Source organism: Diceros bicornis, chromosome 21 (genome assembly GCF_020826845.1).
Source record: "Diceros bicornis minor isolate mBicDic1 chromosome 21, mDicBic1.mat.cur, whole genome shotgun sequence".
Lineage (NCBI taxonomy): Eukaryota > Metazoa > Chordata > Mammalia > Perissodactyla > Rhinocerotidae > Diceros > Diceros bicornis.
The window spans coordinates 36218688-36234360 of NC_080760.1; the positions used below are offsets into that span (position 1 = coordinate 36218688).

At 39.4% G+C, this 15673-nt stretch overlaps 1 protein-coding gene across 5 annotated transcripts in view; it reads left to right on the forward strand.

The window, feature by feature from the left end:
* Positions 1-15673, forward strand: part of COL14A1 (collagen type XIV alpha 1 chain) — a 212804-nt gene that overhangs the window by 98260 nt on the left and 98871 nt on the right. For all 5 annotated transcript variants that reach the window (XM_058564860.1, XM_058564862.1, XM_058564863.1 and 2 more), the window contains exons 21-23: positions 3519-3641; positions 6162-6311; positions 9192-9308. In XM_058564860.1, coding sequence (XP_058420843.1) covers positions 3519-3641; positions 6162-6311; positions 9192-9308 — 390 coding nt within the window. The remainder of the gene's footprint in view (positions 1-3518; positions 3642-6161; positions 6312-9191; positions 9309-15673) is intronic.

Consider the following 15673-nt stretch of genomic DNA (forward strand, 5'->3'; position numbering starts at 1 on the left):
GGCTTCAGTTTTCTTGCTGTAAATGCTAAGACTTAAACAACAACTACATCTTACTCCTCCAGCATCTCATTCATCACAAGTCCTGTTGATTCTCCAAAATGCATTCTACATGCCTGTTCACTTTCTCATCATCCAACTGCTCCAGCCCAATCCAAGCCACACTCCCTCACACTAAAATGAGCGCACAAGCCTCCTAGTGAGTCTTCCTGCTTTCGCTCTTGGATCCTTTATTCTCCTCACAGTGGCCTGAGGAGCTTTTCCAGATATAAATTATCTCATGTCACGCCTCTGTTTCACGCCTCCCAGTGGCTTCCCATTGTACTCAGGATAAAACCCAACGTCCTTCCCACGGCCCTACGAGGCCTTATGTGACCCGGACCCTGCCGATCTCTTTGATCTCACCTCCTAACAGTTGCCCCAGCTATACCTCCTTTCCTGTCTTCATTGACTTTTGAAGCTTGCTCCTGCCTTAGGACTGTGCACAAGCTATTCCTTCCGTAGGGAATTTCCTTTCCCAGATATTTGCATTTCTGGCTTTTTCTTGGTATTTTGGTCTCAATTGAATGTCACCCCACCTCCTCATGCTTTTCTGACCACCCATGCAAAGTGGCTCCCACTTTCTATGATATTAACCTTTTTTTGATCATGTCCTGGCACAATTTACTATCTGATATTTTCTTGTTTACTCGTGTATTTGTACATTGTCTGTCTCCTATCTCTGGAGAGTAGCATCGTGAGAGCCTGGGACCTCATCTGGGCTGTTCACCTCTGCATGCCAAGCTCCCACAGCACTGCATGGCACAGAGGAGGCCTCGCAAAATGTTTGTTTTCGATGAATGGGCCATGATGATCGAGTGAGGAGAATGCGTGAAAACCCTTGGTCAAAGCACTACAGAGTCTTAGTTGTCTTCAATACTGTTGTGATTGTCTATGCTTGCGTGAAGACTACCCCAGAACCTAGTGGCTTAAAACAGCAACCATTTTATTATATCACACGATTTTGTGGGTCAAGAAATTAGGCAAGGCTTGCTGGGAAATCCTTCTGTCTCACAAAGTATTGATTATGGTCACCTGGTGGCTGGGTTGTTCTGGAGGGTCCACGACAACTTTACCCACATGCCTGATATGTTGGTGGGGAGCCTGGAAGGCTGGACTCAGCTGAACCTCTCTCTCTCCAGGTCTCCAGGTCTCTCTGAGGTCTCAGAGCCTCTCCAGCAGGATAGTCGTAGTTATTCTATGAGGACTCAGGACTATAAGAGCAAGAGTTTTAAGAGGCAAAAAGTGGACACTGTCAGCACAGTTAAGGCCTGTACTTGAAAATAGTACAGTATCACTTCTGGCGTGGTCTATTTTATTGGTCAAGGTGGTCGTAGAACCCACCCAGATTCAAAGACAGGGTCATAGCCTCCACCCCTCAATGGGAGGAGGGTCAAAAAACCTGTGCCCATCTTTAATCTACCACAGCTACCAAATGGTTGTGTGTGATTAGGTGCAGAATGGTGGCAAAGGCTGACTTCTGTACCTGGCCACCTAAGGATGGATTTTTCAAGTAAGTGTGCAAGTCATTAAAATTCTGTAGCTGCAGCCCAAAGCCCTGATTCAGCTGACCAAATGGATATTATCTCTCATTCCACAGTGCTGGCATCGCTCCTCCTCCCGTGCCCATGCTACGATGCCTGCACCCAGAGTCTGCACATTTTGCCAAAGATCACCCAGAGTATTATCAACCCTAAGGGTCTCTACAGTTACTTCCTCGGGGTCCTGTGGGAGGAAAGAAGCAAAGAGGAGAGGGGAGCAGTGGGAGAGCTCTAAGTTCTTCACTACCCGCACATCGGCATCTTGACTTCATCTTGATTTGATCTACACACTGGAATTTCTAGCATATTTTGGTATTTTGCTACTAAATAAATGTTTGAAAACCACAGCAATTAAAGAAGAAAATTAAGTAGTATTCGCCTAACGTTTATGGAGCACCTACTATGTGTTTTTAAATACATCATCCTTGTCTGTCTTAAATCCAGGTTGTTAAAAACGAAAAAAAGCAGCAAGAATGGTTTAAAATAAGCACAGTAATGGGGCCGGCCTGGTGGTGTAGTGGTTAAGTTCGCAGGCTTCGCTTTGGTGGCCCAGGGTTTGCAGGTTCGGATCCCAGGCGCAGACCCATGCACCACTCATCAAGCCATGCTGTGGTGGCGTCCCATATAAAGTAGAGGAAGATGGGCATGGATGTTAGCCCAGGGCCAATCTTCCTCAGCAAAAAGAGGAGGATTGGCAATAGGTGTTAGCTCAGGGCTAATCTTCCTCACCAAAAAAACAAAAAGCACAGTAAATTCTGCTGTTCTGAGATGGCGTTGGACTGTATTATTTAACACTTTATTGTTCCCCAAAATTACCACAGCCCTGCCACTGTGGGGAGGAAAAGGAGGGGAGAAAGGAGGTAAGAAGGTGAAGGGCTCCATCTAATTGCCAGTCACCTGGCCTTGCAGATCTATTTTTAACTTTCCTATGTTAAAAATTAGCATAATTTGTAAAAGTGTTCTATGATGAACACACATCATTCTTCAATGAACTCACACAAATCAAAACTATTTAGACTGTTACTATAGAAATATGACTTAAATCTCATTACAGAAATATCATTCCATGTAACAATATCTATATAGTAAAATAGTTTCAAAGTGTTAGTGGCTGGTCTACGTATTTTAGACCATCCACTAAATTCTATCAACAACAAAATGATAATGATAATATCTGTCAATATGCACAATAGTTTACAAGTTTCCTCCATATAAATGGCTTTAATGTTTGGATAAAAAATTGATAAATGATAATATAAAATTTCAAACAATATAAGCAATATGAAGATGAAAGCAAAAAAAAAATGTCATCAGGGGCTGGCTCTGTGGTATAGTGGTTAAATCTGGCACACTCTGCTTCAGTGGCCCAGGGTTTGCAGGTTCGGATCCCAGGCACGGACCTATGCAACACTTATCAACCCATGCTATGGCAGGCATCCCACATATAAAATAGAGGAAGATGGGCACATATGTTGGCTCAGGGCCACTCTTCCTTGGGAAAAAGAGGAGGATTGGCAACGGAGGTTAGCTCAGGGCTAATCTTCCTCACCAAAAAAAAAAAAAAATCGTCAGAATCTTACCTCTGAGAATTACCATTGTGTGAACGTCACCCGTGATATTGCTGTACACACATACTTTGATAATGGAACAGAGTGGCATGTAGACAGAAATTTTTAATAAACACTATTCACTTCAGTTTCACTTAAAATTAAATGAAGAAAAGGGAACCAAAATGACATTGAATGAACTTCAGATCTTCAGAGCGATTATTTTCTATATATTTAGTATTTAAAACAACCACAGTTTCTCAAAGGCTTCTCACCTTTGGGAAGAAGGTGAAGAAGAAGGTGGGAAGATAACTTAGATTTTGTTAACAACAGTGCAGGTGGTAAAGATCAAAACCACACTGAACCCCTGTTTTTCCTTTTCTTTCCTGCTCAGTGCCACCCTCCAGTCCCCAAAACTTACAGGTCTCAGAAGAATGGTACAACAGGTTGCGCATTACATGGGACCCCCCATCTTCCCCTGTAAAGGGCTATAGGATCGTCTACAAACCTGTTAGTGGTAAGTAATGCTTTTTTAAAAATATTGTTACTGTAACTAGACACCTAAAATGTCTTCTAAGTTATTTTTGTTTTGACTTTCTATTTTTGGTTGTATCTCTAGTTTTAAGTAGTGGGAAGAGCCTCTTACCTGTTTTGAAAAAAAAAGCTTTTCTAGCATGTGCAGTGTTTGGGTAGATATTGTCAGAAAGATGAAGTCATGATCCTACCTAGAAAAAGACTGGGCACATTAATAAGCAGAATATATACTTGGTATACACCTGACCTATGCACACCCTAGACAAGGAACCAGCCCAAGGAAACTTTGATTCCATAGAAATGGGAAGCTTCAATGGCTCAATGGATATGTATAGCTCTAAATATTCAGAATCGACCTCTTCTACCCCTTACTTCTTGGATTAGTTGGAAAAAGTCCATTTACCAACTTATCAGTCTCCTCCTTTTGGAAACTACTTTGGGGTATAAAATTCATCAGACCTAAAGAATGTGGTAGGAAAAGGCTTTCCATCAGCCTCTTAGCCACCTTGATAAAAGACCCCTCTCTCATTGCCTCCCAGGTTATTATGTCCTGAAGGCAGGAGAATGACCCAAATATGGGTGATTGTACCCTTGGTCCATATGCCTTGAGATGAGACCGTGTACCCCTTCACCTGTTACAGTATCATCTCCCGACACTTAACATTTTCGTGAAATTTAAACAGGAGACTAAAAATAGGTATTACAAGGGTCTTTTTGGTTTTCTGGACCTGGACCTTCAGTACTCTGGTTGTTCAGCCAAAAAGAGGTTCTCCAATTATTTTTCTTCATTTGGCAGGAAATTTAAAAAACATTATTTGGGCCATTAAAAAATTCTTTCTGCCCTCGAAAATGTTGTTAGTCTCAGTTTGTCATCTGAGATGTTGCTCTTGCGTCTGTAACGCTGTTCAGCCTTTTCTGTTGTGTCCATTTTCCAGGTCCATATAACTAAAATACCCCACCCCCAATTTCTCCAGATAAGCATCTCTATGACTCATGAAAATGAAATAGCAAGAATATACCATGGATGCACTAGCCTGCTCGAGACTGATTCCTTGAGATCCAGCACCAATGTTTTTGTTTCTTTTCTTTCGGCCTGAGACGTGTTAAATCACATAACAACCTTGCTAAATTTGTTCTTTTGACCATTTTATAAATACTTATCAGATTTTCTGAGGGAAATAGCTTTGTTTTAAGCCAGTGGTTCTCAATTGGTGCAATTTTGCTGCCAAACAGAGATATTTTTGATTGTCACAACTTGGGAGGTAGGGAGTTGCTGTTGGCATCTAGCAGGTATTGTTAAGTATCCTGTAAGTCACAGTACTCCCCCCCACCCAACAACTCCATAATAAAGAATTATCCAGCCCAAAATGTCAACAGTGCTGAGGTTGAGAAATCCTGTTCTAGGTCAAGTGGAAGAATTTTATGTGGTTATTTGCATTAAGAGTTTGAGGCACGGGAAAATCGCTACAGAGATAACACATACATACAGAAATATGTAAATATATATAAATCTATTGTTGGAAGTGGGGTCTGGAGTAAAGTAATGAGTCTTTTGAGAACTTGTCACTAACTCAAAGCTCTTAAAGAATGAGCACATACGAGAAGAGGCAAAAAGTAAATAAATTTGTATAGGATTTAGCGAGGAATGTTTTTAATGCTAAATCAAAGATTCCAGTGGGTTGAAACAGAGTTGAAAATGTAAAGGCCTAAAGAAGCCAGCTTGGGGCCGGCCCCATGGCTTAGCAGTGAAGTGCGCATGCTCCGCTACTGGCAGCCCGGGGTTCGGACCCCGGGCGCGCACCGACTCACCGCCTCTCCAGCCATGCTGAGGCCTCGTCCCACATACAGCAACTAGAAGGATGTGCATCTGGGACATACAACTATCTACTGGGGCTTTGGGGGAAAAAATAAATAAATAAAATTAAAAAAAAAAAAAGAAGAAGCCAGCTTGGTCAAGGGCTTTGGAATAAGAGCGTCATGTGTTGGTCTTAAAAATCCTAAGAGGAGTGAATAGAACTAATAATGGTAACATATATGCTGGTCCCCCATGTGGCAAGGTATGGCATGGTGTCTATGATAAAATTTGCTGCCATTGCTACTTGCGTGCCTGCTGGGGACAAAGCTGGGTCTGAGAAGGGAAATTGGGAATGATTTCTTCATTTTGACAAGTGCCGCAAAGCCTATGGCAACGTGGCAGCTCCACTGGGAGGGCCTCACAATATGGTGGATGGTGGGTTGTGAGGCGGACCAGCCTGTTTGAGTAAACACTAGGGAAAGAACTACATGTGAGAAAAGAAATAGATTTCTAAAACGATCCCTAGCGTGGTAGTCAGGTTTGGAAGCCTTAGCTAGATGGGGCTCGATTCAAACCCCGGCTCTGCTGTTGCCTTCTATATAATCCTGGCCAGCTGAAAACCAGTTGAATAAGTACAATTCATCTCAGGAGTGTTGTTTCCATGTTTCCATATTCTGTTGTAACTGAAATATACTTTTTCTCCTCTAGTGGCTGGCCCAACACTGGAAACTTTTGTGGGCGCTAACATTAATACCATTCTGATCACGAACCTCCTCAGTGGAATGGACTACAACGTGAAAATATTTGCCTCCCAGGCCTCAGGCTTCAGCGACGCTCTGACAGGCGTGGTGAAAACATGTAAGACTGATGTCCTGTGGCCTCAGCCCCCACACGTGGTTTTGCTGCTTTGTTTTCGCTGTAACTCAACCCCCGCTTCAGCTTGCTGGTTGGTTTCTCTTTCCTTCAGCGTTTCTCTTTCTGGATGGTGTTGCGTGGAAAGAAAGGTGTGCTCCTTACTCGGGGTTTTCCTTCCGAGTCCTAGTTGGCAGGCGGAATGTCAGCCTGGCATTCAAATATACTTGATGGTGGCAGATAGGATTTCCTTCTGGACAGTCTTTGTTGGCATTTTTCAAATTAGGTGCAATTTTCCAACCAGCCTGTAGGTAGCCTGACACAGCCAAGGCCAGTCAAAGTTGGACCAGGGGGAAGTTTACCTTTTCTCAAAGCCTTTGCCCCTCCCCATTCCACACACACACTCTCTCTCACACATACAAACACACACACACACACACACACACACACTTGCCATCCACAAAGGATACATTCACCACTCTAAGGACTTTCTCCTCTACCTTTTAAGGATTTTCATGGTGTCTGCATCCCATCTGGGCCTTCTCCTTGGCATATGCCACTCCCAGACACCCATGGCATAATGCAATGTTGTCCAAACTCCAGCATGTGTGTTTCATACTCCTGATGTTTGTTATTCTTCCACACCATCTGTTTAATGTATTTCTTTAAATCGACTTATAGGGTTTTTTTCACTTAAATACTTTTCAAAACTCACATAGTTACTCTAAACAGAAGACCAGTATTTTTATTACATGTTAAAGATAATACATAAATGACCAAAATAAAAATGGTTTGGCTGTGTGCTAATTAAAATCACCCTGAGTGCCATCAACAGTACACGCCCCATGCTTGAGAATGATCGTCATGGTGTCATCAAAAGCATAAGCCTTAAATCTGCTACTTATTAGCTATGGCCTTGAGCAAATTACTTCTCTGAGCTCAAGTTTTTTCTCAACTCTGAAATGAAGATAATAATAACCATTTACAGGCTGATTGTGAAGATTAAAGAGATAATGTATAAAAAGCATCTACGTATGGCAATCACTTGAGGAATAACCACTATGATTATTGTAATAAGCGTGCTTCATGAACTTGGCTCATATCTCACTCTCATCTCTAATCAAATAATTAATCTGATAAGTGGAATTATGCAAAATTGGGGCAAATACTAAACCAGACCCCGAGCCACCTATATTTGGCCACCTATATTTTGTACAGGGCCAGCCCTTTTATTAGAGGATGCTTCCTGCATTCTCTTTTATGGAATACCTTGAGACCTTAAAAGCTAGATACAGAATCAGTTTAATCTCAAAAGAAATAGTCTCTGTCTTCAACAGATCTAGGAAGCGTTTGGCCTGTGGTTCTGATCTCATACTTGGCTGTTGAAGTGACGCTGTTCTGGGCACTACTGTAACCTCCAAGTAATTTCCCTCTGCTGTGCCACGATAACAATCCCACAGTCCTTCCTGAGACACACCTTAGAATCTTAGAACACCTTAGGTGTGCATTTTCCCACCCTCTATCTCCTCTCTCACTCTCTAGTTTATCTTTATTTTCCTCTCGAGATTACCCTTTCTGTCTGTGCCACTTCTTCTGTCTCTGTGATTTCTTTATTGGTCTCTCTTCTCCTTACCCTTTCTTGTATCTTTCTATCCTCCTTTCTCTGCTTCTCTCTTTCTTCTGTTCCATCCCTCTTCTCTCCTTTCATAAATCTATTGAGTACTCCAAATATATTTTAAAATGTTGAGAGTATTGAATTGTTTTATATTTTGTTCTTCAAGTAAAAATTAGATGGGCTTATTATTTTCTTTCTCTCTCTCAGGCAAAACAAAACCCCATACAATGGTAAATAAATTAACTTAAGGTGTTTTTAAAATTTAGTATAGTTTTATAAATCATTATTGATTTCCTTTTTTGGGGGGAAGAGGGATTGTTTAATTGGCCTTAGGAAAAAAAGGTCTTCCCTCTCTGATCTAACAGAAAGGAACAATGTAAAGATGTAAATTGTGATTAGACAAGATTATTCTTATCATCTTGAAAAATAATTTTAAGCTATTTTTTAATTTTCTGAGGTAGCTAAGAGAGAAGGAGAAGTAAGAGCAAATGATATGGATGGAAGTCAGAGGTCATTACAGAAAGTAAATATTATTAATTTTCTGCTTTTTCTCTCTGGATCTAAATGATAAACACCAGAGGCCTACTTCCTGTTGTATTGGAGAAACAATATTTTTTACTACTTCCCAAAATAATCTTTATTATAATAACCTAATCATTTTTGTATATCAGTGTTCCAAGATTAATAGGAATCTATGTGTTTTTTATGATTTTTTTGTTATCTATGTTAAATCTTTCATTTTTAAATTTTCAAAAATTTGTTCATTTTCACTCAATTGTATTTTGAAGGCCAAGTCCTTGTGAAACTGCTCCTCTTTGAGTAAGACTTCCATTTTATCTACTTTGCTTTTCCCTTTTCTTCAAACCATGACTTTCAGTAGTTGATAAGTACATATTGTATTTAATTTTTTTATTATAAAAGTATCATATATTAATTGTGGAATATTTAGAAACCACAAATAAATAAAGAGGGAAGATTAAAAGTCACCCATAGTTTCACCACTCATTGCATCCGGTCTTTTTCCTGTGAATATGTATTTCTTTTTTTGGTTTACAAATAACAGACAGACCATATTATACGTAATGTTTTGCCACTGCTTTTTCAAGTCATAAAGTAGTTATCTTTTGTGCACTAATTTATTGTGAGTTGATGGATTTCCCATCTCTGGCTATGGAAATCTGAATTAGAATTTTATTGTGTTAATTTCAGACTTGAGGACATTTGTGGCATTGTGTGCAGTGTGACGTAGTTGTGTTTCTTTTTTATTATAGTGTTTTTGGGTGTGACCAATCTTCAAGCAGAGCAGATTCAAATGACCAGCTTGTGTGCTCGGTGGCAGGTGCAGCGTCATGCCACTGCCTACAGGGTAGTTATAGAATCCCTCCAGGGTAAGTGCCATCCATCACTATGTTTTTGTCAAGCACTCAGTACTAAGTTCTGTGCAAGCCACTGTGGACCACACACAAGAAACATTACACAAGAGCCTTCTTCTTGAGGAGGCAATATTGCGTTACGGGTCATGCAGGACATGGAGTTAGAGTGGCTGGTTAAGTCAATTATTTAACCTCCCCAAACTGCCATTTTCTCATCTGTTAATGGGTAGAACCATGGTGTTGATCTTGTGGCATTCTGTGGGGATTAAGCTGAGATAAATCCATGTAAAGCGCTTACAATAGTGCTTTGCACACATTAAGCACCAAGAAATGTTAGCTGCTACCGGTAGTAGGAACCGAGTAGCCAGGACTAACATATACTGAAATTATATGGTGCCATGCTTTCGGCATTTACTCCATGGGGATCTAGGTTTGACTTTAATGTTTTTCTTAGTGATTCTTTTTAATTTGGGGGATAGTTGGTTCTTCAGCATTACAGTTCTCAAGTACATCTATAATTCAGGACTTTGTTTCAAAGGTGAAACACTACGAATGTCTGCTTATTTTCATTAAAAGTGTCAAGAACATCAACAAAAGGCTGATTCCCAAAAAGTGAGTTTCTAGGAACTGTTGATCCTCTTTTCACATTATCAGCATGGATAATATTCAGAAGATGAGATCAAATGATTTAATCGCATTTGTATTATCAGTAGAAAAGATATGTCTTGTTATTTTGGGGGGAATTATAGGATACACTAGAGAATCCCAAATGATTCTTCTTTTATCTTGCTAACTTACTAATAAAATGGTTAAAAATTTTTCTTTCTGGACAAATGATCATAGTTTCCCCATTTTCAAAAGCAGAAGGAGCTAATTTTTCAGGTCTGGATAAGACTGGGTTTAGTCTTAATCCCTGGCTATAACCATATTCAAAATGCAGAAATCCCACTTTTGATCCAATCCAGAAAGTGAAAAGCACAGTTTAGCAGAGTGCTGAGAGCACTTGGAAATATGCTGAAAATAGGAGAATAGAATATGAGCAACACGAGAAGAGATTTCTGCCAACAGCCAAGGCATCGTCTCAGCAGACATGCTAAGCCACTAATTCCTTGATTCCCTGCCTGTAATCATCCCTTTAGCTGGACATTGGCTAAACATATGGGAGTGGCTTTAATATGGAATAAACATTGAGTAAAGGAAAGTCAGGACAAGTCACGTGGATTTTGTGGTTGTATTAATACGATTTATGAGATGCTTAAGCGGAAGCAGATGACAGATATGCAGCTATTTGAGAAGCAACTATAAAATCTTGAGAAGTTATTTTTCATATGTCTTTATACAACTAGCTAAGTCACGCTTTAATATAGAAGGGTTGACATTTAACAGTATTTGTTAAGCTATAAAAAAAAAACCGGAGCATAAAAAATCACACTTCCAAAATACCCCGCAATATTTTTATTTTTTTATGTCATTTAAAAAGTTAACATGAAGAGACATAGCCTCCTGTGGATGTTGGCTGTCTTTCATAAAAATTATAGTTAGATAGATTGACATAAAGATGTATCAAAACTGGCTGTATCAGTGGAATTAGTGACATCCATAATTATTTTTTATCAAATGCTTTTAGTTTAGCATATTTTCAAAGTAACCTTGGGATTCTTACCAGAGGATGTGATTGATGTGTGTGATAACATTGGTCTGGTAATCTAAAACCTCGATAAGCTCTTTCTGAAGCCAAGATCTTCGCTAGAAAAAAAGGAATCCACATTTCCTTCTTATCTTCAACTTAAATTAACTTGTACTCCCTCAGTATTATTTTCAGGCTGCCAAAAACCTCTTCAACTGAGCCTCAGTCATCTCAATTAAACAAGAATGAACAGAAGTGTTGTTCCATTTATTTTTTCATCAACATTTGTAGCTGAGAGATTTATGAGCCCAATTAGCCTACATTTCATTCACTCAATTGTCTAACTGAATATTCTTAACCAACTGGACAGCAACAGGTTCTAATTGACAGCCTCAAAAAGGAGTGTTGGGATGGGGAGTGAGTGTGGGGATAGCAGTAGGGAATATGTTTAATAATAAGTTAAATATTTTAACTTATACAGTTTAGGTCAAGGAATAGTCGTTCTGCTTTGGAGTGGGGAAGGATTAGGTTGAGTTTCTTTATCTTACAGAGAAATGCGATCGTCATCCTGATCACTGCCTTTGAAGGACTTGTGGTGTGATGCCCATTCTCCCAAGGGCAGTTGAGTCCTAGAGTCCCCACTATTTTAACTCTGTAATATCTCCCATTGGTACATATGCTGCCTCTGCAGAAATTTCAGTCCTTCCACCCCAGAGGAGACACTAGAGAGAACTGAGACCCAACTCCTCCATGTGATGGAGAAAAGAAAAGCTTTATCCAAGGGTGACCTATTTCTGAATGCCTCTGCCAAATTCCTACTGTTTGACTGGTAATTTTTTCCAGTTCTTTATGTATGTATATTCCCTATGGTCTGGTCATGTGTACTTTTATTCTGAGATGAGGTTAGTGGAGAAGTCTCTGTTCTAACCATAACTGCTGGTCAACTTTCTTCCCAGGGCTTCAGTTTCTCTAAAATTACTTCTTTTGAGGCTTTTACCTGAGGTAGTAGCTACAAATTTCCAGAGTTTTCGTGAATAAAGTAGCCAGGCTGTGTCATTCAACATTAGTTTGTAAGTGGCAGAAATGCAGATAAAAGAGACTTAAGCAAAAGGGTCAAATTATTGGCTAATATTCTTAAAAGTTCAAAAGTATTTGGCTTCAGGCACATCTGGATCTAGGTGGTCAAACAGTGCCGAGATTAAGTCTTGATCCATCCTTCTGCTCTGCTGTCCTCTGCCTCTCTGCCAGATTCTGTGAGTTGGCCCCAGTTAAATCCAGAATTACATCCTCCTAGCTTCCAGCTTAACAGTCTTAGTGAAAAGAGAGCTTCTCTTTCTCAATAATTCCAACAAAAGCCCAGAAACTGAGTCATATTGGCCTGGTTTGGGTCACATGCCATTAAATCTGTCGTTGAGTTCAAGGGCACGAAACAAACTGGTCGGTCCTGATTGCCTCCCGCCCCTGTATCTGGATGAGGGCAGGGGCTTGTTATTCAATCCTTCCCAAATCATAAAGACCAAGAGTGGGGAAGAACAGATTCAAATAAACAGAGATTAGATACAAGACAGGCAAAAACAACAGATGTCCTCTATGCGTGTAAATATTATGACATTTTTTATAGCCAAGAATTAAAAAAAGGAAAGATTACCAGAAGGATAAGGTCCTCTCAGGAGAGGCTGAAATAAGATCTGCTCTTGAGTCAGTCATCCACTTGCCAAAATAAATTGTAGGCTTTTGGTTAATTGTAGGACCAACCAAAATCAGAGACACTTGGTTGGTCTTGGGTAACTTGGAACCCTATGAGAGCCTCTGTTAGTTCTGTGGATGCTCTAGATTTCTGTCTCTCTCCAGCTGTTTTTAGTTGACTTGGCACCTGAGGTTAAGTATAGCATTTCCCTTCAAGTTCATGTATTTTTACAGCACATGGGGCCAAGTACTGTATTCCCTCCCTAATCCCCATAACTCGGTGAATTTCTTTGTTGCCTCCTTTAAAAGATTTCAGAGGATGTTCAACTTGTCTTTTATATTTAGGTGTTGAAATGTCAATTTTGCAGTATCATCCATTAATAAAGAGAGAGAATTGCAGCACAGTGGAGAGCCTACCTTACCAGACACCAGGTCCAAAAACTAAAAGATCATATGAAACAAAACGTATTTTCAAGATTAAACTTTTTGAAGCAGTGACATCATGACTGAGGGTCAGGGTATTTGAGAGACCTGGGGAATGGAAGTATTTATATCATAAAATTTCAGCAGAGTATCCTGGATCCTGGCTATTCTTTGCTTGTGGGTCTCAGTAACTACTCGTAGGACATTTTGTTGAGTCACATTGATGGCATCTTTATCAGCATGATGATAACCCAGAGAATGTATTTAGCCTTGCTTCATAAGAATGAATGCACAAGACAGAATTTTTTCCCCTGTTTCAAAAAAATAAGTTAACTCTCTACTTTTGGCACAAAGGGTTGAGGAAATTAGTCATCATTTGATCAGTTTAAATGTTTTCCTTTAAGGCAAAACCATTAGATCTGAATCACACATGCCAAAAGCAACATGGATACACCCCCCATTCGTGTAACCCTTCTTTGTTAGTATTGGGAATCAAACCAATACTGTTTCCCATTAATTTTACAGTGCCTCTTCCAGTTTTCCTATGGTTTGTAGGTTTTTTTGTTTTGTTTTAGGAGTAAAACCCATTTATATTCTATAGGTCTAGGATCTGTAAAGTGCGTAGATAACCATGAGAAATAGGAGATGACAGAAAGCACATTTCTAGAGTTGATTCCTGGGGAGTGCCTGGAAGCCTTTGTGAAGAGGTAAATATGATCCAATAGCATTTAGGAAATGTTTGTATTACAGGTGGCTCACAGAAACTTGCAGCAGGCTCCAAAGTTGTGGTTAAGAGTTAGAAAGAAGCAGCTATTATGGGGTTCTGAGCCTGGGAACTGCAGACTGAACGTGGACTCAGCAAAGAAGAGCACAGGGTTTACTAACATTTCCTTGCTATCAAACTCCTTTCACAGCAATATATATAATCTCAGAAACATCTTAACAAATTTTTTATTTCATCACTTTGTAAAATATGTGATAAAGAAATTATTGAGGTAGACCTTAATTCATTCTGAACCAATATATTAATAAAGATTATATTATAAAGTTCACTTTTGAAACTCTTTAATATTCACAATTATAAAAATAAATTGCAAATTCCATTTAACAAATGGCTTTAATTTGTTTATATTTTTAAAAATCAGGATTTGTTCATTGGCAAACTTTTAAATGACATGTCATATTTGTTCTGGCATATGTATATTGTAAAATATATGTTGTATTCCTATATATTAAAATATAGATTGAAGTTTAATAGCTATTATATAAAAATAGACAAAAATCACTAACAGTTTTGATTTCACACTTAAAAAAGCAACTGGTCTGTTTTTATGTTTTCCACATTTTGTTTATGTTTAATAAACTGCAAATAACATTTTGAAAGAGTTCTTTTTAACCACTAAGTAATATGTGTAATGTATTTAATCAATGCAATTTTTTAACACTGGTTTTTAAATTCCTAGAAATAAAACTGTATAAGGCTTTGACTAGATGAATGCAACTTATGAATCAGATGAAGATCAATCTAGAGGGAAATTTGCGTAATTGTTCTTTTAATAGTAGCAGCCATTCTTCCTTTTAACCAATTATCCGTATGGTAAAAAAAATAAACACTCTATGCCTATGAAGAAAACCCGTTTGAAACTCTTTAGTAATTAAAGCCACCAAGGAAGGCAGCCATGGCCAATGGAGTGATGAATCCCTGGGCCGTAAGGGATCCGCATCTGATCTCCACAAGTTATTGTGTTTGCTAATTTCGTATGTACCCAGCAGCTCTCAAAGTGCTTCATGTTGGAAAACCATATAGTTAACTTATATTGTGTTATGATATATGAATGGAAATTAAAGCAACATCCTCTGAGACTGGGGGTTAGAGTTCTGAATTTAAATTTCATTTCTTCTACTTAGTGTGAGGACTTGGTTAAGTTACTAACTTTTATGTCCTTCAGTTTCTTGTCTTTATAATTATAAATATTATAAGGATCAAATGGGTTAATACATATAAAATCCTTAGACTAGTGCCTGGCACATGGTAACTGCTCATTAAGTGTTGGCTATTATTATCTTTGTTGTTGTTGTTATAATTAAATACCGAGCACAGAACCTGGCACATGGTAAATCCTCAGGAAATGATGAATAGAATTAATTCAGCTTCCCCAGACTCCAGACCCAAGGGCCAGGACTAGTTCCTCCAGAATGGCAAAGCAATGTTGCTGTGGATGTGGGAATGAAGAAAGAAGCCAACAGCTAATCAGGCCTGCTAAGTTCTATGTGCCTCTGCCATAGTGGAGACAAGGCAGCAAAGGTGCTATGTGGAAATGGCTATATATGGCACGTCTCCACGGTAGAACAAAAAGAACCTTGGAACCAGGACTCAGTAGACTGTGTTCTATAGCATGTATGGCCGTAAGCAGTTAAGCTCCACGTCCTGTTTCCTCACATTATGATTTTAAAAGAATAGGAAAGGATTTTCAGAGTGGACCCAGAGAGTTTGGAGAGCCTCCTCTGAGCTCCCTAGGAGTCTCTTTTGCAACTGAAAGAAATCATGGGTGTCAGTTAAGAGTCAAGCCTGAGAGCTAGGAAATTAGGCAGGCTGGACCCATGGATGAAGCTTCTGAGACCCTGGAAGCCCACCTCTTGGCCC